This window comes from Nematostella vectensis, chromosome 11, assembly GCF_932526225.1.
Source record: "Nematostella vectensis chromosome 11, jaNemVect1.1, whole genome shotgun sequence".
NCBI lineage: Eukaryota > Metazoa > Cnidaria > Anthozoa > Actiniaria > Edwardsiidae > Nematostella > Nematostella vectensis.
The window spans coordinates 15,586,064-15,612,190 of NC_064044.1; the positions used below are offsets into that span (position 1 = coordinate 15,586,064).

The 26,127-nt window shown below is 43.9% G+C and overlaps 2 protein-coding genes across 5 annotated transcripts; one reads left to right on the plus strand and one right to left on the minus strand.

The window, feature by feature from the left end:
• The first annotated feature begins 694 nt into the window (after positions 1 to 694).
• Positions 695 to 25,685, plus strand: LOC116607750. Of its 4 annotated transcripts, none has more exons than XM_048734192.1 (8): positions 695 to 816; positions 17,298 to 17,551; positions 18,346 to 18,464; positions 19,805 to 19,910; positions 21,572 to 21,660; positions 22,215 to 22,272; positions 23,908 to 24,046; positions 24,754 to 25,685. In XM_048734192.1, exons 2-8 carry the CDS (start codon positions 17,383 to 17,385, stop codon positions 25,052 to 25,054), a joined length of 981 nt encoding a protein of 326 aa, XP_048590149.1. In that variant the 5' UTR covers positions 695 to 816; positions 17,298 to 17,382; the 3' UTR covers positions 25,055 to 25,685. The 4 variants fall into 4 exon arrangements, with proteins under 4 accessions (XP_048590149.1, XP_048590148.1, XP_048590150.1 ...); XM_048734191.1 differs by having other exon boundaries at positions 696 to 816; positions 18,343 to 18,464; XM_048734193.1 differs by lacking the exon at positions 695 to 816 and having other exon boundaries at positions 17,365 to 17,551; positions 18,411 to 18,464.
• On the minus strand, positions 15,526 to 16,452 carry LOC125573535 (transcription initiation factor IIB-like). Its single transcript, XM_048734017.1, has one exon. The coding sequence runs from the start codon at positions 16,450 to 16,452 to the stop codon at positions 15,526 to 15,528; it is 927 nt and encodes a 308-aa protein (XP_048589974.1).
• Positions 25,686 to 26,127: the final 442 nt, after the last annotated feature.

The window sequence follows — 26,127 nt, forward strand, 5'->3', positions numbered from 1 at the left end:
TATACATACTCGCAAGGATAGTTTGGCTTTCCGACGGAGTTTTAGATTAGCAAAGGTCGCATGCGTGATCCGCACAATTGGCATCACGCTAGCCCGGTCGCAGCTCTAGATCCCACATGGATCTGAGCTGTGGTTTAAAGCACTTCGTCCGAGTCGAAGTCGCCCTGCAGTTTTTTTGCCGATGAAGTTTAACTGAGGCAAACCGGCTATGCCATGCTGACGAGTCCTAATAAGGACGAAACAGCTGTCCATGGTTGCCGAACTGCACGAGTAATAGACTGTGCTAGCGTCCCGTCTTGGCCCGACTGGTGCCAATGTGTGTATGCTAGTGTGCTTTTAAAGTCCACATTTATGATAACCGAGAGACAGAAGCATACCTGTCAACTCTCCCGCATTAGGCGGGAGTCTCAAGATTTTGGACCCCTTCTCCTGCGCCGAGCACCAAATCTCCAGCTTTTTAGCGATTTTTATCGCTTCCGAAAAATTCTTCTATAGAAAATAGTCATTTTGCCTATTTTCTATTAAAGTATTGAAACCAATGATACCCTTGTGCAGCGCTATTTATCTTCACCCTCGTGAGATCTATAAGTGAATTTGTTCGCGAGAGCTTTCTATACGTCAAACGCCTTTGAGATTTACCCCCCTTTCCTCCAAAAAATGAATATACCCCACCCCTCCCCCCCCAAATTTTTTTTCAAGCCTTGGGATTTTCGGAGGTTGACAGGTATAACGCACGGTGCTTGTGGTTTCTAACTCTTTGCCCTCCACTCTAATACTCAATCACAGGGAGCGCAAAACCATAAGAACGATATTTTACGCAGAGTAGTAGGATTTTGGCGCAGCTGGCGCAACTTTTTGATCTCCCCAAATTTCATTCCAAAAGTGGCGCAAAAGTCTCCGCACACCTCCGCCAAGCCTCGCGACCTGCGCATGCGCGAGTTTGCCAGAGATCTCTTGCACGACCAAGCCCACCTGTCAATCACTTTGTCACGTGACGACCACGCCCACCTGTCGATCATTTTGTCAAAAACCTGTCAATCATTTTGTCACGTGACGACCACGCCCACCTGTCAATCATTTTGTCAAAAACCTGTCAATCACTTTGTCACGTGATAGCCACGCCCACCTGTCAATCACTTTGTCACGTGATAGCCACGCCCACCTGTCAATCACTTTGTCACGTGATAGCCACGCCCACCTGTCAATCACTTTAAAAACCTGTCAATCACTTTGTCAAGAACCTGTCAATCACTTTGTCACGTGATAGCCAAGCCCACCTGTCAATCACTTTGTCACGTGTCGCACCTAGGGGGAGCTCGAGGGGGCTAGCCTCTCAGCTTCACATCTAAAAAAAGCTTTTGAAAAGTGGTTTAAAGACATGACTGGTTTGATAGAAATGGAGAACCTGAAGGTGAAAGATCTGAAAGCCCTCGCCAAGGAGCGGGGTATCCCAAGATATTACTGGATGCGGAGAGACGAGCTCGTCGGGGCGCTGACCAGCACGTCACCACCACCACCACCCCGACGGGTTCCTTTACCCAAACTTGTCAAAGGGCTGCCACGACCACCCCGCATTACCCCGTCCAACACGTCGGAGAGTATTCTCGACGGCCCGATACCTGAGATTAATGTCCCTATTCTAAAACCCTCCCAACCCCCACGGAGTTCCCGCGTCCAATCACTCAAGCATTTTGCAAACAGGGCGGCCAACTTGATCAAGAGCGAGTTAGACAAGTTTGCGGATTGGATACTATCTTATGTCCCTGAGCCCATCAAAAAGACCGTCAAAGAGGCTGCAGATAAACGGGTCGAACGTCTGAAGGAGAGGATTAAGCGTCTACACGAGGAGGTGGAAGATCGCTTCACACCCAAGGAACAACAGACGGCGTTGAAGGGGTATCTTAAAACCCACGGAATAGCCGGGCAGAGAGGTTACGACCCCAAGACATTCATCGCCAGAATCAAACCGAAAGTCCTTGAACTCATCAGTCGACAAGAGAAGCCTATCAAAGTGAAGTTTATCTTTACTTGCGGGTTTATAAAAGAGGATCCGGCTACAGCTCAGATCGAAGAAGAACTGGGATATTTTCATACAGAAAAGCCCGAGATTGTGACAGAGTCGACTGATCTCTCTGATTTGTTCGATACGATGACAAATTATTTACTCGGATTAGTTGAGCTGTTCCAGAAGCAAGGCTCCGGATGGCAGTTTGACCAAGTGGAATACTTTGACATCAACATAGATCCCTTTGAACCGCTTTCTGGGTCTTCCTATATTCCGCTGCCGCCGAAACTAGCGTCTAAGAAGGCGATCATCAATGTTAAGAACGAGAATGATCACGAATGTTTCAAGTGGGCAGTAACCTCTGCTGTGTATCCTAGGGAGAAAGATCCTCAAAGGTTCAGTAAACAAATGATAGAGAACTCTGAGAAATTCGACTGGTCAGGGATAGAGTTCCCCGTCTCACTAAAACAGATTGACAAGTTCGAGAAACAGAACCAGTATACGGTTAATGTGTTTGGATACGAGACCAAAATATATCCATTGAGAATCAGTGAGAAGGATCCAGATAATGCAATCAACTTACTTCTCATCTCGGATGATGAGACGAATCATTACTGCTGGATAAAGAATATGATGAGATTAGTATCTACTCAAATTGATGAGTTTCATCATACTCGTTTTTTATGCTGTAGATGTCTGAACTCGTTTCGGTGCAAACAATCATTAGAAAAACATTCTGAATGCTGCGGCAATCATGAAGCGGTTGGAATAGAGATGCCTAAGATAGATAAGGATGGAAATCTACCCCACATTAAATTCAAAAACTACAACAGAAAAATGCGTGTCCCCTTTGTTGTCTATGCCGACTTTGAGAGCTTCACAGAGAATATAGACACTTGCTCCCCAGATGGGAGTAAAAGCTTCACTAAGCAATACCAGAAACACAAACCGTCTGGTTTCTGCTATCTCATCAAGTGTTTCGACGGAGATATATCCCCACCCGAGCTTGTACGATACACAGCTGAATCTCCAGACGAAGATATCCCACAGCTTTTCGTAGAGTCTTTGGAGTCAGACATTAAGAAAATTTACGATAAGTTCAGGTTCCCTAAGAAGGTGAAGATGACTCCGAAGGACAAAATCGCCTATAACGACGCCACTCACTGCCACATCTGTGAGGGTGAATTAGGGGAAGACAAGGTTTTGGACCATTGCCACCTTACAGGGAAGTACAGAGGCGCTGCTCACAACGCATGCAACTTAGATCACAAAATTCCCAAGTTCTTTCCTGTTATCTTTCACAATCTGTCTGGCTACGATAGTCATCTATTTATCAAGAACCTTGGTACATCGGAAGGTAAAATAAACTGTATACCTAATAACGAGGAAAAGTATATTTCTTTCACAAAACAGATTGTAGTCGACAGTTTCACGGACAAGAAGGGCAACAAGATTGATGTTAAACGTGATATCAGATTTATCGACAGTTTCAGGTTTATGTCGGCCAGTCTCGACAGTCTAGTAGGTAACATGTCAAGGGAGTGCTTCAAAAACCTAGCGGAGTACTATGAGGGGGAGGAGCTCCAGTTGTTGTTGAGGAAGGGTGTTTTCCCTTACGACTGGTTCGACGGCTTTAGCAAGCTCGACGCAACACAGCTCCCACAGAGAGAGGCGTTCCACTCCAAACTCAATGACACCGACATATCGGAGGAGGATCACCTACACGCGCGGAGAGTGTGGGAGGTCTTTGGGATGGAGACCATGAGGGATTACCACAATCTGTATCTAGAGTCGGATGTGTTGCTTTTAGCTGACGTTTTCGAGAACTTTAGGGACGTTTGTCTCAAGAATTACGGTCTGGACCCCGCTTGGTACTACACAGCGCCAGGGTTGGCTTGGGATGCGGCGTTGAAGACTACCAAGGTGAGGCTAGAGCTTCTAACGGACTATGACATGTTGCTCATGATTGAGAAGGGCATCCGTGGGGGTGTCTCCATGATAAGCAACAGACATGGGGAGGCAAATAACCCTTACATGAAGGAGTATGACCCTGACCTACCCACAAAATATATCACCTACCTTGATGCTAACAATTTGTATGGCTGGGCGATGAGCAACCCTTTACCGACTCACGGTTTCAGGTGGATGGGTGACCAAGAGCTGTCAGGTTGGAGAGACCGCCCATGCATTCTGGAGGTTGACTTGGAGTACCCTCACCACCTACATGACTTACACAACGATTACCCACTAGCCCCGGAATCTATCGGGCTAGGCAATGTGGACAAGTTGGTCCCCAACCTTAACGACAAGACAAAGTACGTTATCCACCATGAGACTCTGAGACTTTATGTGAGTTTTGGGCTAAAAGTCACCAAGATTCACAGGGGTGTCACTTTTGAGGAGTCTGCTTGGCTGGAGCCCTACATTGACTTGAACACCGATCTGAGAGCCAAGGCGACAAACGATTTTGAGAAAGATTTTTTCAAGTTAATGAACAACTCCGTCTTTGGTAAGACTATGGAGAACATTAGGAACAGGGTGGACATTCGGTTGGTGACGGACGAGAAGCAGGCCAAGAAGCTCATATCAAAGCCGAACTATCAACATCGCACCATCTTTTGCGAGAATCTAGCCGCCATCCACATGAAGAAGACAAAGCTGATCTTCAACAAGCCTGTCTACTTGGGCATGTCCATTCTGGACCTGAGTAAGACGCTCATGTACGATTTCCACTACAACTTCGTCAAGCCTAAGTACGGTGAGGATGCAAAGCTCTTATTCACTGATACTGACAGCCTGATGTATGAGATCGAGACGAAAGACTTTTACGAGGACATCAGCGGGGATGTGAGGTCCATGTTCGACACCAGCAACTTTCCGAAGGGTCACCCATCTGGTATTGAGGTGGGTGTGAACAAGAAAGTCATCGGAATGTTTAAAGATGAGGCTGGGGGCCAGCAAATTACAGAATTTGTAGGACTGAGGGCCAAACTTTACTCGTACAAGATGGATGAAGGTAAAGAAGAAAAGAAATGCAAGGGCGTTAAGAGAGCAGTCGTCAAGAAGAGCATCGGTTTCGATGACTACAAGGATTGCTTATTTGGTAAGAAACCTCAGATGAGACTTATGAATGTCATCAGAAGTCATAAGCATGATGTTTACACTGAAACGGTGAACAAGGTCGCTCTATCTCATGAGGATGACAAGCGAATCATCTGTGATGATGGTATTCACACCTTCGCTCACGGTCATTTCAGAACGCTATTAGGTGGTGGCTCAGTATCTTCAGGGACGACTTGAAGTTCTTCCCTAACGAACGACCTCCTTGGAGCGCCTTCGGAGAGGTAGTACAACACAGGCTGTCCAACTGAAACAACACTGCGTGATAGATCAAACACTTTTAAACTCCAAATAGGGTCTGTGGCTCGTCTGCGTTCACCTCCTTCCTCTTCTCCAGGAGCTAATAGATATCTAACTCTAACCCCTGGTGGTAGTCTAACTTCGTCAAGTCCAACAGGCCGCTTATACGTTGGAGGATCAATATCAACCTCTTTCAAACCAATAGATTTTACAGGCTCTTTGCCAGTAATTCTTATGGGTTGACTATTCAGAGTCTTCAAAACATCTGGCAATCGTTTCACCCAAACTCTGGACCGATCATCGCTAATCATTTCTTGAGCATACTGATGAGAAAACAACCTCTCCGCCAGTGTTCTATTGGCGCGTTCGACAAAAGCCTGTGCGCGATGGTTCCCAGCTTCACTTCGCTGGATGGTAACCCCCTTCTTTTTCATAATCTTCGTTACCTCTCCCCTAAATTCTGTCCCCGGATCGACAATCACCGTATGAGGCCATTTAAGTTTTCTGGAGTATATCTTTTCAAACCCTTTAGCAATTCCACTCGAATCCTTGGTAGTCAGTGCTTCTGCATCTTTATATCTCGAGGCAATATCAATCACGACCAACGCGTAACGGTAGGTTTTTCTGCCTACGTTATCGTGGGGCATAAACAACAGATCGGCTTGGTGAATCTGATTAGGTTTATTCACAGTCCAATGCGGTCTGGGGACATACTTTGGAGCTGGGAGATAGATCTGCCACAACGCCTGTTTTTCAAGCCACCTCTTAGCCTCGGCTTCACTGACTTTAGCGACACTAGCTAACTTATAAATAGCTGAATACCCTTTCCAGTATCCATCGGTGGAATAGTATATTTTTGATAACCTGCTTTCGTTACTCATTTAAAGATTATCTCTCTTTTCTTAAAATAAAAGATGGCACAAGCGATATCAGAAAAAATTAACCCAAACAGGATCCCACGGGAACCCTTCGGCCTGAAAGCGGAATCGTCGCTGAATCGGATTACATTCAATCCCTCATCGGCAAGTCCTGGAGAAACCCTCTATATAAATATTCCAAAACTTGCTGAAAATGTAGTGATTGTTCCAGGTAGTGTATCCTTACTATTTGACTTAAACGTCACAGGACACGCGAATAATACTCTCGTCAACAACGTTGGTCGAAACCTAGTGTCAAGGCTCAAGATTCTCTTCGGTGGAGAAACACTACAGGATACTCAAAGATACGATCTCTTCCAAACCTATCACGACTTATACTTACAAGCTGAAGATCGTGAGGATAGAATAAAACAAGGTATCTCCTCTGAAAACATGAGGAAGCTCAGGACAAATGCAGGTGACAAAGCGACATCAGATGCTAAGGAAGTAGCTCTTGCAGCAGTTCACAACACCAAGTACTGCATTCCACTCGACCATCCTATTCTCGGCGAGCATGGGGTCTTTTATCCAAAGGCGTTACCTCATCCGCTAATCTTTGAAATTACTCTAGCCCCAGTTTCCGACGTCGTTGTTTATGCTGACACGGTCAAGACTCCAACGTACACAATCACAAACCTCGAGTTGGAATATGCTTGCATCTCAAGTGAATACTTGGCTCGTGAGGCGTTGTCGGCTTATCAGGTTGGTAGAGGATTCTTTTACGAGAACGTCATTCTCCACAAAACGTTCACCATTTCCAAACCTAATGATGGTGTCATAAACGAGCACATTAATCTGCCGAGGAGGTCAATGACAGGGATATTGTGTCTGTTCACAGAGAGCTACACAGGAGGAGCAAGGGATTCCGAAAAGTTTGTCAATCCAAGTATCACATCGATCAACATTAATGTGGATGGCATGCCAAACCGTCTCTACTCCAAGGGGATGACACCGCCGGACCTCTGGGAGTCGGTAAAGAAACGTTTCGGTAGAGAGGGTGTTAAGCAAAAGGATTTTTACGCTAATAACAAGTTTGCTCTGTGGGTCGACTTGAGGGCACATCCAGATAACAGCATTCACGGAGGAGGTCTGGTCTTGAACAACACGCGGGACGGAGTAAAACTAGAAATGAAACGGAAAGTTGGAGGAACGGGAAACATCACCTGCTACATGTTTGTAGTAGCCGACGCGTTGATGGAGGTTATGAACTCGAATTTGAGAGCAATCATGTATTAAAAAGGACTTGTGTGATAATACAAAAAGAATGGAAGAATTACGGGAAAAAGTTCCTTTTCATTGTATTATCACAGGACCTACTAATTGTGGGAAGACAAAGTACCTCACGGAACAGCTCCGAGGGCCGTTCCGGCATGTGTTTGAATACATTGTGTTGATTTGTCCGACTTATGCGAAAAACAAGTCCTATCGTAGATTTGCTCACGGAGATAAACGTTTCTTGGTATTATCGCCGGATGCTAGTAACACCGATGAGATTAACGAGTTACTAACAGATTGTGCGGTGCTATTTTCTGGTACAAATACGTTACTCGTTTTGGATGACTGTGCTGTATCGAAAGATCTAAAGCAACGCTCGAACAAGTTTATCAATCTAGCGTTCTCAGGGAGACACGAAGGATTATCAGTGTGGGTATTGACGCAACAATTAACATCCATAGCAAAGCCCTTCCGTGATAACGTCGCCTGTGTGGTCACATTCCATAATCCATCTCAAATTGGCACCAAAACACTGTTTGAAGATTATGGAGGTGATTTAGACGTCGAGACTCGTAAAAAGTTCGTAGAACTGCTGAAAACTGAAAAGTATTCCAGACTCTGTTTCTGTCTACGGCATCCATTCCAAAATTATTTGGAGATTCCTGCCACGCGGTGAGCTCTAGGGCCAGCCCCTCGAAGTGGTTTAAAAACATCTTGGTCTACTTACAAAATAAGATGGCAAGCGTCGAGGATTACATGGAAGAGAAACCCGAGTCTGAGGGAGCCCGAGGGGCTAGCTCGAAGGGCGAGCCTCCCGAAGATGATGTTGAAGTCAAACGAGAATCGCTGGCTATTCTCGCATCTCTTGGGACTACGAAGGAATTTCTTGGTGTCGGTATGAGTCTTGGTGATATCAAGAAGCTCTCGGCGAAAGACGTCGAGAAATACTTTGTTCGCTACCAGACTGTCTTAGGCAAGCAAGTTACTGATGGATTAGTAGAATCAGCACTTCAAGTGGTGTCTCAAGTCATTTCCTACGTGGTTCCTGTAGATGACACCGAAGCGCTTAGCAAAGACTTACAGAACGACGAGTTGGTTAAACGCGAATTGTCAAACTTTGCAGGTCTCTTGGTATTGAAGGGAGGAAGGATGGTAGCACTTGCTAGCGGTCTCTTTCGGGTCGCTAAGCATGTTAAACTAACACCTTCTTCGCAGGAGACTTCCAACAAACTTCAGGAAGTTTCAAGCACACCTGAGCAAGCTCTTGAGCACACCTGAGCAAGCTCTTGAGCACACCTGAGCAAGCTCTTAAGCACAACTGAGCAAGCTCTTGAGCACACCTGAGCAAGCTCTTAAGCATGATGTGATTTAAAGATTCTTTATTCAGTGAGTAAAGAATCATGTCTGACGAAAATCAAGAGGTTGAACAGATTACAAAGGACCCTCCCCCCAAGAATAAGAGTGCTGCTAGAGAGAAAGACCCTAAAAAGGTTGCGTCCGGTAAGAGAGTTGCCGAATATAATAGGAGGTGTAGAGAAGCACTTGCTAGGGAAATGGAACGCGAGGCGGAGGCGAGTTCGGAAGACGCTACACGAGCAGAGACACCCCACCCAGAGGGAGCTCGAGAGGCCAGCCTCTCAGGCGCCTGGATTCCAGAGCTATCGTTTACAACTGTACTGTCTCTAGTTGGAATAGGGTTTACCGCATTGGATATGTATATGCGTTTTTACAAAAAGACGCCCAAGACCGAAACTTTCGAGAGACCTGCCGCTCGAGGGGCTAGCCTCCCGAACGCGACGCCTAAAATAGGAATGTTGTGATTTAAAGATTATCTGAATCTGTAATAAATAAAATCATGTCAACTGAAAACAAGCTTGTGAAGACGTTTACCGATTCAGCGGTCATCATCGGGTTAGCCGCCGGTGTGGGTTATGTCGCTAAAAAGGCTATGAAAGAGTCATTCATCAGCGACCCTTCGTCGAGTGTTACAAACTACGCTAAATGGGTTGCTGTCCTGTCCGGCAGTATGTATCTGAAAGATTATCTGGAAACACAAAAGATTTTGCCGAAAGCGCTGTAGGCGGTCTAAAGATCTCGCAGACTGATTAATAAATGGCGAGTATAGCATTTATGATTGGTGGGGCTATTCTTAATGCGACGGCGTTTGTCGGAGGGAGTTACCTAGCGAGATACTTATCTTCTGACGCTACTCATGTTGATAAAGAAAAAATAAGACACGATAAAGCGCTTGAAAAGTATCAACAAGCAATGGGTGATTGGCAGAAAAAAAGACAGGAATACCAGGATTGGTTGACTGAACAATACAACGATAAAGTTCGTGCGGATGAGAACGATAAAGAGACGGATGAGGCCTTCAAACTATACGCTCAAACACATCCAGATTTTGATTTGAAAGAGCCTGAGCTCTCAGATTACTACAGACCAAGTAGCAACCAAAAGATGGGAGAGATGGCATATGTTGGAGGTGGAATGTTAGCCCTTGGCTATGTAGCGAGTAGGTGGATATGAGCCGGCACGACTTAAAGATTTCTTATCTTCAAACAAGATAAGAAATGGATACAGATTTTGATCCCACAACAGAAGAAGGTAGAGAAGATTTGAATACTACTGTAGACGAAGATTATGACTCTCTTATTCCAAACGATGGTGAGGGAAGAGAATCATGGAATGAAAGGATTTCAAACAGATTTGGTAGAGGTGCAAGCTATGTGAGTAGGAGGTTGACCGACTTATGGAAAACACGAAACCCCGGGAGGGCTGTCCCCGAGTACATGGAGTTACAGAATATGGGAGGTTCTCCTTCAACGGACACACTTAGGGTAGACCTTTTGTTATCGAAATATCCAGATCTTGATGAAAATTTAGTTCAGATTTCAACGGATGAGAGAGGAAAACAATTCATTTCCTTCTATTCTGCGAGAAAAGGTGGTTGGACTAGACCAGAAAGGTTGTATAATGAGGATAGAACGGTGCGGAAGAGTGTTGACGACAAAATCAGATCCGGAAAGTACAAGCAAATTCAGATTCAACTCGATGAACTAGACGCTACAGGTAATACACTCAGAGAAGAAGAAGAGAGAAACACCGAGCAAATGAGAAAAAATAATGAGGAACGAAGTGAAACAACTAACCAAGAAAGACTAAGAGCTATAGATCGTAAAAATGAAGAGCTCAGCGAAAGAAATTCTGTCATAGATGAGACTTTGGAAGAGAATCAATTGGAGAGAGAAAATCTTGAAGAGAGAATGTCGTTGAAAGATCGTGTCAAAGCGATTTTTAAGAAATACGGATTTACAGTCGCTGCTGTCGTTACCGCTGTGGGCGTTGTTATCGGTGTTATTGTCTCTAACCTGAAGACGGGTTTGACAAGTGTTGCAAAAGGCGTTGGAGACGGTCTTAAAACAATAGGCAAGAAACTAGGAGAAATACTCCCAGGAATGGTTGGTGCGATAGCCAGTTTCATCTTTAGAACGGCGGGTGAAGTCGTAGGCTTTTTAGCTAAAAACGCATGGCTTCTCATCGTCGCCGTCGTCCTGTATTTCGTAGAACGATTTAAAAGGAGACGGAAATCATAACAAATGGTATTACTCTACATTGAAGGAAACGTTGGTGACTTTACTGTCTATTTAGAACAACCTATTGAAAAGCCGCGGTTTATCGCGCTGCGAGGATGTGCGTTTCATAATCGTTGTAACAGTCTCTCAAGCGAGGGAACGGTCTCCGACGGTGAGAACATTATCCTTAGGATCCCCGCGGGGCAGTATACGATCGAGACGCTAAAACGTCAAATAGATGGGGGTATGCGTCTTGGTGAAAAGTCAGTCTCTATTAGAGACTCGTCACTCGAAGTTCACCGGAACGTCGCGTTGAATGAGCCGCTCGCCTGCCTGTTAGGACTCAAGACCAGGGAGCTGGAAGCAAACACTCGCCACGAGATAAAGATGATAGGTCACGAGGCTATTTTTATCCACTGCGATCTTGTGAACGCGTCTGACTCCCTCCAACAAGGGGCGCCCTCACAAATCCTAGCAAGTGTAGAGCTTGATGAAGGAAAGATATACCTCAATCCAAGCGATCCGGTACGGGTTAGCACCACATCAGTCGGTTACGTGAGTAGTCTCCGTCTTAGTATAAAGGGTGGTGACGGAAACATAATAGAGCGCGGTCTCTACCCGATACGTCTAATTTTAGAAATCACTTAAAGAATAAACTCTCCCCATAATAAAGCTATGGAAGAGTACAACTCAATCTACCCGAACGTACCCCGAGGGGTCAGCCCCTCGGGTGATAACTTCAGACTCCAAAAGACCCACGATGTTTTGGGAAGTTTGGAGCAAGAAGTTAAACATTACGAGAACGTGAGGAAAAAGTATAAACGAGGGCAGAGCGTGTTTTCAAAGTTAAGTGTGGTCTTAGGACTCTTATCCGTCATTCTTGGGTCTAGTGGTTTGGGGACTTCTCTGTCGGGTTTTGGTATCGTCGTCGGAGTTCCGTTGGGTGCTTTGGCCGGTGTTTTCGGTCTTACGTCTGTAGGCTGTGCGGCGGTTTCTAAACGGCTGTCGCAAAAAGTCTCCAAGCACGACCAAACAGCGGCGATGGCAAAGGCAAAAGTAAATAGCATACGCGACCTGGTCTCTAAAGCTTTAAAAGACAACAAAATATCAGACGAAGAGTTCTCTTTAATCTTGAACGAGGTGGACAAGTTTGAGGCTCTAAAGCTCCAGATCCGTCAAAAGTCGGTAAGAGAGGACGAAAAAAACGTAAACATTACCAAGCTGAGGGAAACAGTAAGAGAAGAGATTTTGAAAGACCTGGCGAGTCGACCCGCTCGGTGAAATTTCTGTACGAGAGAACTCCCGTCGGATGGATCTATGAATTGAGATGCGTAAAGGACTGATTTAAAAACATCTTATATGTCATATAAGATGAAGTTTACAGAATTTGTGAAAAGGTACCCCTACTACTCACGCTTCAGGTTCTCTGCCGACGGGCACGGCAATGTGCAATTCGTTTTCAATGGGGACGAATACGATCCATTCGACAAGAATGGGAATCTAGTCAAAACGTTATATCACTTCCCTGGTAATAGCTGGAAACCCGAGAATATCCAGGATTTTCTAGTCGCCGACGACACACAAGCATACAAGGAAACGATCCAGCAACTGTTTGGGTTCCCAAAACAATACAGACTAGACGCGCGTGCAGAGTACAAGATATTGCCGTGGGACGAAAACCCTACGAGAAATAATTACGTCTCTTTCGATGTTTTTATAACACCAAAGCTGAAGACACACTTTGTTTTTAGGGACATATTCACCGACAGCTTGCTAGTATTCAGAACAGCAAAGGAGGCTAGTAGGTGGCTCGACGCCCCGAACCTCAGTTATTGGAGTCAAGCCTTAAATTTTGCTATGTTTTGCGCGACTGCTGGATGTGGTGTGACGCGTGACATGATTGACGACTCTCAAGTGGGGTCATTCTACAGATTTCACATCATTTTCACTATCAGACGAATATTAAATGAGCTACAATGTCCTCTCCCGAAAGATAAGCTTTTTAGTTGGAATAAAAACTTCTACAGCGAAGCAGCTTACCAAAAATTAAGGACAGAGTTCCGAACTGGCGGTGATTTTCGGTTCCTTGGACCGATAAATCATGGGTTAGGGAACGTTTATAATTATGATTATCACGGCTTGTCATCTTCTAACGACAAGTATAAGCCTTATGGCACCATTGATCAATTACACGACGAATGGGACGCTGCCAAAAGCGACCACGAACACATGAATCACTTTGAGATCGAGTACCTGAAAGACCTTAGAACTGGGTTTCAGTATGAGTGGTTCTTTCCGGAAAAATCAATGGGGTTAACCAAAGCTGGGTTGTCTAGGATAAACCAGAGCATCGAAGCCTTTGTTTACTGTATTCTAGGCGCGCAAGTTCAGACCCGGTCGTCAATCGTCGGTGATAGCGGTTCAGCTCAGGAAACGAAACAGGTCTTCACGAAACTCTTTGAAAGCGCGGTGGTGGAAAACAGTATATCGAAAAGTATACAACGGTATCAGTTTGCTTTACAACAGGCGAGACAAAAACTAGACCTGGCTTTCGCCCTCGGCTGTTGGTTAAGTCCATCGTATCTTGTGATAAATAACAACACTTCGATCGCTGGCTATAATAACAAGTTACAAAAAGCCACCACTGATATGAAACTGGGGCTGAATCCGATAAATAACGAGATAAAAACGATCCCAAAACATAATATGGGTCATTCAAAGATTGTGCTACCTCATACCGAGTCAGTCACGGCTCACAAACCGGAACCGGAGGCGAAAACTAACCCAAAGCCGGACGTGATTAAACCCACGAACACACAGCACGAAACTAACCTTGCCACGATCACAGCCTTTACGGCTGGTTTAGCTTGGTATCTATTCCGGTAACATGCGGGGTGCATGTGGACGGATGTGACGTACCGCAAGAAGACAATACCTGTTCACGTGCCAAACAATAGACTGCATACCAGACCACCCTGGCGACCGCGAACTCCCAATGTAAATACAAAACCTATTTTCAGAATCGCTAGTTGTTAGGGCGATTAGGAATGTATGTGTTTTGTAACGTGAGACGCGTTACAAAACTGAGTGGGTCAATGCTAATTTCCGTTACACGTTCTGCAATGGTGCTTTTGTCTATCGTGTTCGCATATTTGAGACCCTCCGCATAACTTACAAAAGGGTCTCTGTTTGCCGTGTCCACACATCCCTTTCCCCTTGCAGTCTTTACAGACATATCTTGCTCGTCTGTGCTCACAAATGCTACCGCCGTTACATTCTCTGCACCGCGTTTTTCTCCGGTTGTGAGGGCAGATTTGCGATCCGTGACAATCTTTGCAATAATATTTCACTCTGCCATGAAGACACTTATAATCCGTTGTTCGCTTTACGGGGGATACTTTCGAGTCTTTCACCGTTTGGTTCTCCATTTCTATCAAACCGGTCATGTCCTTAAATCACTTTTCATTTTTTTACGCCTCGATACTCACCCTCCTAGCCGGCCGACGTCTACCTGGCGAAACACTCTTCCAACATTTCCTTCTCTTGCTCATCCATGCACCAATCCCAAAACCTGTCTGGGTGCCAAGCTACTGGCATTAGTTCGTCCTCCAGCTTTCTACGGAATCTCACCTTGTGTAGCTTCTCCGGGAGCTCCTCATGCACGAGACCCCACCTCCACGCCGCACGTAGCACCGCGACAATTTCGTGTAGACCCAAAAACCGCGCGTAGTTCATATGTACAATGAGATCGGTCGCGCCCCACTCCAAGCACAACCTCACAATCTCGAGGTTGCCAGATTCGGTGGCCGGTGTTATAGCATAGTCCGGGTCAAACTCGCTGAAGTTTTCTCTCAGCAGCTTTAGAACCTCAACGTGCCCATTGTACGCCGCCTCAGCGGTGGCCCAACCGACATCGACATCGGCACCTAGATCTATCAACAACTCAACAACCCCCACCTGACCTTCCGCCGCCGCAGCACCCATGGCCTCGGTCATGGCCTCTCCTCCGTCGGCACAATACTCGCCCATCACCTTCAAAACCTCTACGTGCCCGCCTTTCGCGGCCATGGACGCTGGATACACGAAGTCACAGGCGCCCGACTCACAACACATCTTAACGATCTCGGTGTGGCCGTTCATTGCGGCCCTGACCATCGGCTTTTCGAAATCCGTCGCACCCCAACTCTTACACAACCTCACGGTCTCGACGCACCCCTCCCACGCCGCGCGCTCCATAACGGCGTCAAAGTCTGCGGCTCCCCACCTCGCTAAGGTGGCGGCTTGATCCTCCACGGTGAGATTTGTAAGACTTCCAGCACTTTGCATATCCATTTTGTTATTACATCCACGTCTTTAAACCACTTTTTTCGAATTTTTTTAGACGTGTTAATTCACATCTACTCCGAACTGACAGTTTTCTGGAAATCCTGATTTCTCTGGAAATCAGGAAACATCATACCACACCAGGCGTACCCAGGACTGTGGCCACTTCTCTCGCTTTCCTACTGATGGTCAACTCGGAGACGCCCGTTCTTTCGGAGAATTTTTTAAGCGTAATATCGACCCCCTTTAGCCGTACCCAGTAATAGGTTAAAGCGACCGCAAAGGATTGTGGGCGAGCGCGATTCAACTCAGACGAGCGGTTCTTAGATCTGTAGTAGAGCTGGACCACCTCTCCCTTCTGTGTGGGGGACGCCGAGAATCTATCCATCACATCGTGAATGTGATCCACGACGGTGGGAGACGTTCCGTGTAGTAAGTAATCTTTAGGCATGTTAACACTAAAGATTTTTAGACCCTTAAGACAACTCTTCCTGCTCAATCCAAAAGTCTCCATTAAGGTTTTCGGTGTCTGACACTTACCGGACATCTTGTAGGCGTAGTAAATACACGCAAAGACGATCGCCTTCCGTGGGTCGCCGCGAAAAATCTGGCCTTTCGTCACCTGAGTGTATATCTCGTTAGCTTTGGCTACAATTACCCCACTAAAACCCATGTTCTCCACATCCTTGTCAATGTTTCTATCCTCAGACCTACGTACCTGGACCCGACTTGGATTCGAAGACCGTTTGCCGTCGGAATGTCCGTAAAAACCCCATTCTCTTTCGTGCGCGATCACGCGCTGCATCTGTTCCCCGCACTCTAAGCAACTAGTGACCCCGTCTTCTGTGACCAGGTCGTCATGATTGCAAAGGGTGTTACTACTATCCTCGTCTCCCAAGGAGGCTCTACTAGTCTCGTATTTGGTGAGGGCTCGGTCAAACAGTGCAAACTCCGGCATGAGGGTGGGGACGTTAATCCTGGGTACCGGCCCGTCGGGGATATTATATGGTGGTGGTGACCGGTCTTCGGCCGTACGTTCAACCGTTTGTTCCCCCATTTTATTGAACTGTTCACGTCTTTAAGCCACTTTTCAAAGGCTTTTTAGATGTGAAGTCAAGATGCTAGCCTCTCGAGCTGCCTCTAGGCGTGTTGTGTGTGGTCGCTAAGACTTCCGAAGGGGTCCGCGTGAGGGCGGTGCGGTCTAAAGTCTCCACACCTCATTCGTGGACTAGTATCTTACCCATCTTTTTTCGCCATACCGTGGCATGGAGACTAACATTGCTAGAACACCAAGGACAATTGTCGCCGCTCCGGCCACAAACCCAACGGGGTCGAAGCTTCCGTATTCTGAGTCTTCATAGTAATCAGCGTTACAACAGCAGTGTTCAGGCCCCGCATCCGCAGTGTTACTCACATTCACCTCCGGCACCGAACAACCGCCGGCGGTAGCCGCACCATCTCTAATCTTAACCTCCGTCTTTAATGTCATTTTATCTAGGACCCCATACGTCTTTAGACCAGAATAGCCTCCCCGAGCTCCCCCTAGGTGCGACACGTGACAAAATGATCGACAGGTTTTTGACAAAATGATCGACAGGTGGGCGTGGCTATCACGTGACAAAGTGATTGACAGGTTTTTGACAAAATGATTGACAGGTGGGCGTGGTCGTCACGTGACAAAATGATTGACAGGTTTTTGACAAAATGATCGACAGGTGGGCGTGGTCGTCACGTGACAAAGTGATTGACAGGTGGGCTTGGTCGTGCAAGAGATCTCTGGCAAACTCGCGCATGCGCAGGTCGCGAGGCTTGGCGGAGGTGTGCGGAGACTTTTGCGCCACTTTTGGAATGAAATTTGGGGAGATCAAAAAGTTGCGCCAGCTGCGCCAAAATCCTACTACTCGCAGGTTCCCTGTGGTTTTCTAATATGGCGGACAATAAGTAAATTCGAAACAACCGCACACACTAAACTAACGGTTGTTGTGGTATGTTCAAGTCGCTATTCGGCCGAAAGAGGCGATCGATAGCTGAAAGAGATCGTAATAATGTAGCTCCTGGTTCCCAGGAAGGGAATAGATTAGAGTCGTTGGATTTTGAGCAAGTTTTAGATGCAGTGCTCGAGACGGCGGATCTCTCTAATCCCGAAAGTTACTCAAGTAAGTGAGCGCGTGTTCCTGACCGCCACATATTTTTTATAAATACGCTAAGAGACAATTCTAGATTATTTTACTATAACAAATAGTGTATATTAGTCATACAAATATTATGGCTTGTACATGCTGACATGTTTTGGATGTAAGTAAGTGTTTTGTGTGGTTTCCAAGTGTAAAGCCTCGATCAAACGGAGGAGTCATGAGAGACTCATCAACCCTCATCTCAGTTTGATCGAGGCTTAACTTGGCCTTTCTATTTCTATAATTGAAAACTTAAAATTGATTGATTGATTTTTTTATTGAACATATTCGAAAAACAAAACAATTTTGCTCGATTTACAAACAATCAAAATAATATAAGTAATAAATATCAAACATGTTGATACACAGATGAGCGTGCTGTCCATATAACCAAGCGCGATCCACAAGTGTGCAGTTTACCAAAAATAGTTTTGACTTCTATATTGTTTAATTACTGTGCATAATCTAACATAATCATTTGATTTTTCAAATTAGTTACTTTAGGTTGAGACAAACAATTATCTCTGCTCTATCTCAAAAGTAAATTGCAAATATCAACAGCTTTCTTTAGTCAAATGAACTGATACCCACATAGCCGTAGCAGGCCTCACAGCCGCACCATTTTATTATAATTTTTGAAAATATTGCGGGGGTCACGTGCCCCCAGTGCCCCACCCCTGCTACGGCCCTGCCCCACCCCTGCTACTGCCCTGCCCCAATCACAAATGAGTGATTGCCAAACCTACTTTCACCCACTTTTATTGTGCCTATAGCAGCAGTGTGTGAAGTTGAGTGTTTGTGGGTGAGATATCAGGAACTAACTTCAGTTGATGGTGGACAGAACACAGGTGTAAATGACAACCCCCCACCAGGAGACGACCCCTTTTTAAAACAGGTAATCATGTGATAATGATAAGAGTTAATGTTTAGCTAAAAAATCACATTAAACATGTTAGTTTTTTGCATTAAATGCAAACTAAAAAAAATCAATGAGATCAAGATACTCAGGCATCAAACAAAGAGATACTGTCACTAGCCTTGAAAGAAGGCATCCGACCAAAGTATAGGAACTACTTTACAGCCAAATAATAGCTTAGGTTCTTAAACATTGTCAAATCTAGCATGGCAGGGGGGTAAATACGTTTTTAGATCAGCCCATCCTGCCATGCACGTGGATTACAGATTTAAAGGAAAAAATAGAGCAGATTGTTGGAATCTTAAAACGTTCTAGATCACTAGGAAAATTTATCTTCGGATATGAGATTCTGATAATTATGACAGCAGATTTTGCTGACTAGACAGTAAAAAATCACATATATTGTTTTTTATTATCAATTGTTTTTTCCTTTCATGCGTTTCTGATTGAAGCAAAACTTTGTGCATATCAGCTGATTTTCTAAAAAAAAATGAGCTGATTAGTGGATTCAAGGACCCCTAATTCCCCCTAGCATAGATAGATACTACACAAGGAAAAGAGACCAGCAAACACAACTCAAGTCACCAATAGATATACCTTTATTCAGATTTCCAAGTCCAATTCAAATAATTTTTTTAAGATTTAATAAGATCTTGTAAGTCTACAATGCAAAGGATAACAATTTCCACCTATAAGACTGTTACCAAAGATACAGTAACAACAGTGTGAGAGGCTCCAAACACTGTCCCTAAATGTGTATTGTTTGATAGCAGTATCCCTAATATGTGTATTGTTTAATAGCACTATCCCTAATATGTGTATTGTTTAATAGCACTATCCCTAATATGTGTATTGTTTGATAGCACTATCCCTAATATGTGTATTGTTGGATAGCACTATCCCTAATATGTGTATTGTTTGATAGCACTATCCCTAATATGTGTATTGCTGGATATCACTATCCCTAATATGTGTATTGTTTGATAGCACTATCCCTAATATGTGTATTGTTTTATAGCACTGTCCCTAATATGGGTATTGTTTTATAGCACTATCCCTAATATGTGTATTGTTTGATAGCACTATGCCTGATATGTGTATTGTTTAGCACTATCCCTAAAATGTGTATTGTTTGATAGCACTGTCCCTAAAATGTGTATTGTTTGATAGCACTATACCTTATATGTGTATTGTTTGATAGCACTATCCCTAAAATGTGTATTGTTTGATAGCACTATCCCTAATATGTGTATTGTTTGATAGCACTATCCCTAATTGTTTGTAAAGCACTTTCCCTAATATGTGTGTTGTTTTTATAGGTATGGAAGACATTGCCTAGGGATGATGATGGTAGAGTGACATTCCAAGCATTTTATGGTGTCATCAGATGGTGGCAGACAGCTGACTTGGACACCAAGCTCAGAGGTATGTATATTATACCCCCTACCCCTCCCCCTACAGTATTTTATAACTTAGTATAAGTTAGTATAGTATAGAGAGGCATACATACACTGAGAGGAGATGTGCCGATGAAAAAAAGGAATAATTTCCCAGTCGGTGGGTTTTTCACATAATTTTAGAAAAAAAGAGAAACATAATTAATAGCACATTAGTTTAAAAAAAACACCAATGAAATACCTACATTCAAATACCTATGATCAATTGTCCATGTACTCTTTCGGAAAATTGTCACCATTTCTTTGCCAAACAAACAAAGAAAATACAAACTCAGTAGTTGAATATCGAAAACTACTAGGCATTCCAAGTGTGACCACAGGGTGATTTTTTGTCTGAGCGTGTGCATCACATCCCATGTCTAGGGCTGATAAGCAAGATTCAATCACGATTTTAAGATTTTAAAACTGTTGAAATCAAGCTTAGATTCGCGGAGGTTAACTTCAGTGAATTAGTCACAAACTTGTGAAATTACAATTACAGTTTCTTCCCTTGTAACATAAACACTGATATGTTTACTGTATACATCCTTCAAACACCCCTTTAAAAGCATATATAACAAAATTGGATATTTAGCAGATTTTAGAGGAAATATCAAATGTTCTTTGAAATGGCCATATTATAAATTTAAGCAATTTGATTGTTTAAATGGTCATATATGTGTTAAAAACATTATCATGTAGTTTATTTGCAGCTCTCGACATTTACCAGTAAATTTGGTTGCAATCAGTGTAAAATTAATTAAGAAATGAAGCTATTTAAGCATGAAAATTATTTTGAGAGCAAGATTTGGAATATATACAGAAATGCTTCAGTGATTCCCGGACAATAGTGAATTATGAACAACAATGGTGTGTTATTTTGAGCCCGTGTTACAAGTGGCCAGTCCAAGCACATGCTCCTGGAAAAAGTTACCCTGTTCCAAGGTGTAGCCATTGAAACTGGGCACTAGTGTGAAGTGTTCACTGTTTATCGCCAAAAGATGATGTGCTGTGATTCAGTATTGTGCACAGATATTATTAAAAGAGTTACAGAAAGACATGGAGTCTCTGGCTGCTGTAATGTGTGTGAAAGTATTGATTTCCATCTGTTTTTCATCTTTGTTTACCTTCGGGTTTTTCCAAATAATATGTATCTCTTTCAATATGGATGAAACAATAACATAATTGGGCTGATCAAGACGCTTTAAAGGTAAAGGGAACAATTTCTCATCGGAAAAATTACAAAAAAAATGTATGGAAGAAAAACGAAATGGCTTTACATTCAAAGAATGACTTATCCTTCAAGAATGTCGATTAACCACTCCTTTGTTATTGGTTATCACTAAAAATTCAACGGTTTCTCTGCAAGGAAACTTCAAAATATCAATCTACGAATGTAGTCTGGTTTGATTTTAAATATCTCACCTTGAATCAGTCAATGGAAAAGGTGCCTTGTTTGACTGCATTGAGCAGGAGAATAAAATGGCCGCGTGATTGGCATGCTTTAACCTTTATCAACCCCTCCTCCAGCCCTTCCGGCCCCCTACTGGCCCACTAGAGAATATTTTCCTCTGCAATCTTTATGTGAGTTGTATTTAGTTTGAATTTACATCAGTCTGTCTTGTATAACTTGGTTTCTTTGTTTTCTAGGAATATTTAAGTTACTGAATGGAGAGCAGTCTCTTGACGCAAGCACCTTGCTACAGATAGTAAAGACACTGGACAGTGATTTAGATGAGGTAATGTTGATAGTATCAGGAATTGTATTGTCATTCATTTATTGCCTTACCTAAGATGAAAAATATGAATAAGCACCCCCCCCCCCTAAATAGGCATGCCACCTTATAGGGAAAAATCTGAATAAGGGTGCAAAGTGAAGACACATCTGACATGGGGTATAGATGAAATAAGTTGATGCCATTTGCACAAGTTTGTAATGTTAGATACTTTGGAATATCTCTAGCTCAGCATATAACAAGACAACTGCTCACTTCGATTCGTACTGTAGACTAACTTTATTCTTTAATTCAGATAATTATATAGTATACACCTTTGACCTTATATGGCATAACAATCACTTGTCACGCAATCATTACATACATAATCAATTACATCATCACTAGTGTTAATCCTATAAATATCTTAATGCTAATACACTACAGATAACAAGGCGTGACCCATGAATTCGTAGGATATTAAAATGAGATATTTGTTGTATCTGAAAAGTAAATACTCAATTCTGTTTATCTAACTATCACATAATACAAGCAAAATTGTAATTTGTTTTTGTCAGGAAACAGCCAAGAGACAAGCAGAGCTGTTAATGTCACATCTGGACAATATTCAACAAGGTTAGATCATTTACAATAGTATTTAATTATCTTGTAAATGCGAATTATCCATCAAATACAACCCATTTATTTAGTCCTGACTATCCAGCCTATTGTGAAATGTGGTTTCACATGCGCATATTCATTCATAAAAAGAAACAAATGTAAAATTTGACGAAATTTGACTTTCTAAAAATAGCATTAGCTTTGCCCTCTAGCAAAGCCAAGGCATGACAGGGGCTTAACTTTGCCCTCTAGCAAATACAAGGCATGACAGGGGCTTAGCTTTGCCTTCTAGCAAATACAAGGCATGACAGGGGCTTAGCTTTGCCTTCGAGCAAATACAAGGCATGACAAGGGCTTAGCTTTGCCCTCTAGCAAATACAAGCATGACAGGGGTTAGCTTTGCCTTCTAGCAAATACAAGGCATGACAGGGGCTTAGCTCTGCCTTCGAGCAAATACAAGGCATGACAAGGGCTTAGCTTTGCCTTCGAGCAAATACAAGGCATGACAGGGGTTAGCTTTGCCTTCTAGCAAATACAAGGCATGACAGGGGCTTAGCTTTGCCTTCGAGCAAAGCCAAGGCATGACAGGGGCTTAGCTTTGCCTTCTAGCAAATACAAGGCATGACAGGGGCTTAGCTTTGCCCTCTAGCAAATACAAGGCATGACAGGGGCTTAGCTTTGCCTTCTAGCAAATACAAGGCATGACAGGGGCTTAGCTTTGCCTTCGAGCAAATACAAGGCATGACAGGGGCTTAGCTTTGCCCTCTAGCAAATACAAGGCGTGACAAGGGCTAAGCTTTGCCTTCTAGCAAATACAAGGCATGACAGGGGCTTAGCTTTGCCCTCTAGCAAATACAAGGCATGACAGGGCTTAGCTTTGCCCTCTAGCAAATACAAGGCATGACAGAGGCTTAGCTTTGCCCTCTAGCAAATACAAGGCATGACAGGGGCTTAGCTTTGCCTTCTAGCAAATACAAGGCATGACAGGGGCTTAGCTTTGCCCTCTAGCAAATACAAGGCATGACAGGGGCTTAGCTTTGCCTTCGAGCAAATACAAGGCGTGACAAGGGCTTAGCTTTGCCCTCTAGCAAATACATGGCATGACAGGGGCTTAGCTTTGCCTTCTAGCAAATACAAGGCGTGACAAGGGCTTAGCTTTGCCCTCTAGCAAATACAAGGCATGACAGGGGCTTAGCTTTGCCTTCTAGCAAATACAAGGCATGACAAGGGCTAAGCTTTGCCCTCTAGCAAATACAAGGCATGACAAGGGCTTAGCTTTGCCTTCGAGCAAATACAGGGCGTGACAAGGGCTTAGCTTTGCCCTCTAGCAATTACAAGGCATGACAGGGGCTTAGCTTTGCCTTGTAGTAAATACAAGGCGTGACAAGGGCTTAGCTTTGCCCTCTAGCAAATACAAGGCTCGAGGAATTGAGATTTTGAAGGGTTGGTAGAGAGGGGTACCTGGGTTTGATGTAGTGCAGGGATAAAAATAGAGACAAACATGAACCCCGCTTTTATAAAAAAGAAACACACGTCCGAACAGAAAAGTGGGGAGGGTGTGCTAAGCGTGCCCGCCGCCCCTGAAACAACATGAATATTCATGATTTACTTGTAAGAATTAGGTTGAGTATACATTGATTTTCTCGCCAGGTTTTATTGATGAAGATCAGTGGACCCAGGCAGTTAGGCGGTTGCTCCCTAGCGAGATCCATCAGCTCACCGAAGTAAACATAATTCCTACTAGTTATGGTAATGACAGGCGTGCACCACCCGAACCCCAACAACAAAGGTATGCTTAACACAATAGGCGACTGCTTGAAACAATAGGCGACTGCTTAAAACAATAGGCGACTGCTTAAAACAATAGGCGACTGCTTAAAACAATAGGCGACTGCTTAAGACAATAGGCGACTGCTTGAGACAATAGGCGACTGCTTAAGACAATAGGCGACTGCTTAAAACAATAGGCGACTGCTTAACACAATTGGCGACTGCTCAATACAATTGGCGACTGCTCAATACAATAGGCGACTGCTTCAGACAATAGGCGACTGCTTAAGGCGATAGGCGGCGACTTGCAATAAGAAATCACGTGACTTTTAATGTGTCAAACTCGCGCGCGCTTCAGCTTTTAGCAGTAAAACAACAACAACAACAAAGCGTATTCGTAAACGTATTCAGCGCTTACGTATCTACTTTGAAAATTCAAGTCAAAATAAACACCAAAACGGCTGCTACGCGAAAGAGTGATGAGAAAATAAAATCTTTCAATAAAAATAAGCCCTCAGTGACAAAAAATAACTTTCTGGCTTTATTCTTAAGCGTTAAAATAATAATAAAAATGGAAATAAAAAAATAATAAAAAAGGGACCTTCGAATGACCTACATATTTTATTAGACCATTAACATACTAAGCCAAGGAAAAGAACTGAAATCTTAAAAATGTGAAAAGGAAATAATGACAGGGTAGTGTACTCCGAATTATATTTTTTTCAGTGCCTCATCCAATCGTTCACCAATTAGCGAAGAACTGCTGGTCACAGTCAGCGGGCTCATAGGCGAGAGAGACTGGAAGCCATTAGCTGTCCAGCTGGGCATCTGTGATGACGTCATCCAAGCTGCTTCGTTGCGTTACCCGAACAGGTCACGCGAACAGCTCTATCATGTGATGCGGCAATGGAACGCGGGGCCTGGTGCGAGCAAACAGAATCTTGTTAACGCTTTGAAAAAATGCGGTTTTACCGAGACCGCGAGCTCTATCAGTCAGCGTCAAATGTCTCAACAATCTGTGACGTAATAACACTGTTCCCGCCATTCCATGACGGAATCTGGTATTTATAAGATACAATACCCCATCCTACCCGTGGAGGAAATAGCAAACTCTATGTTTAAGCCGTAGGATGGAAATTCCGGGGAACTGACAAGTGGATTTCCCAATTTCTTTCTGGGAAGCATACCCTCGAAACGATGCTCGGAGACCCAGAACTGTTTCCTGGCGAACCCCAAAGGACGCTCGCAGAGACAAGTTTTTTTGTGTGTGTGGGGGGAGGGGGGTGCATATTACTGAAATTGTACTCGTAATATGAAGTACATCTCCAGCAACTTAATAAAGACGAGTGGCCAGATGGTAAAGTGGAGCGCTTGTTCAACTTGTTTGTGAGTATGGAATTATTTCAAGTCCGAGGACCGGAACAAAATCATTTCAGTTCAGGGACTGTTATAGTCTCCTGAGCTGCCGTCCTTAGTGTCTCCCACGTGATTGATTGACTGATTGATTGAGAATTGAGACAATTTTTAATGAGGGTTACACATAATATCCTACAGATAATGTACTTGTGGCTCTCAAATTAACACAATTAGAATATACAATGAATGCATAAAAAGAATGTTATTGTAAAGGGGGATAACAAATAAATATAGAAAAAGTCCGTTTATTTCATGGCGCTAAGCATCCTTGAAAAAGATGCCAGGGATTTGATTTCCCGGATGCTAGCAGGGAGAGTATTCCACAGCACCTTTAAAGCGTAGTGTTCTTTCGCCGAATGCGCGATGGACACGCGGTAAAATTAGCTACAAGTAGCGTATATAGTTTTTCGTGAGTGTACAGCGTTAAAGCTGGTCAATTGTTTTGTAAGGTAGTCCGGCTCTTGATTATTTAGCACTTTGTGCATCAGTTAGCACTTGAGGTGCCAGAGACGCCGATCAATTAATTCTATGTCCAGAGAGCGCAGAAATTCTGTTGTCGGGTGGTCCCACTTCACGTCGTGGATTATTCTTACAGCCTGCTCCTGTAACATGATCATCGCATCGCTGTGCATTTTCTTGGAGTCCCCCCAAATGGTCGCCCCATACTCTATGATGGGTAGATAA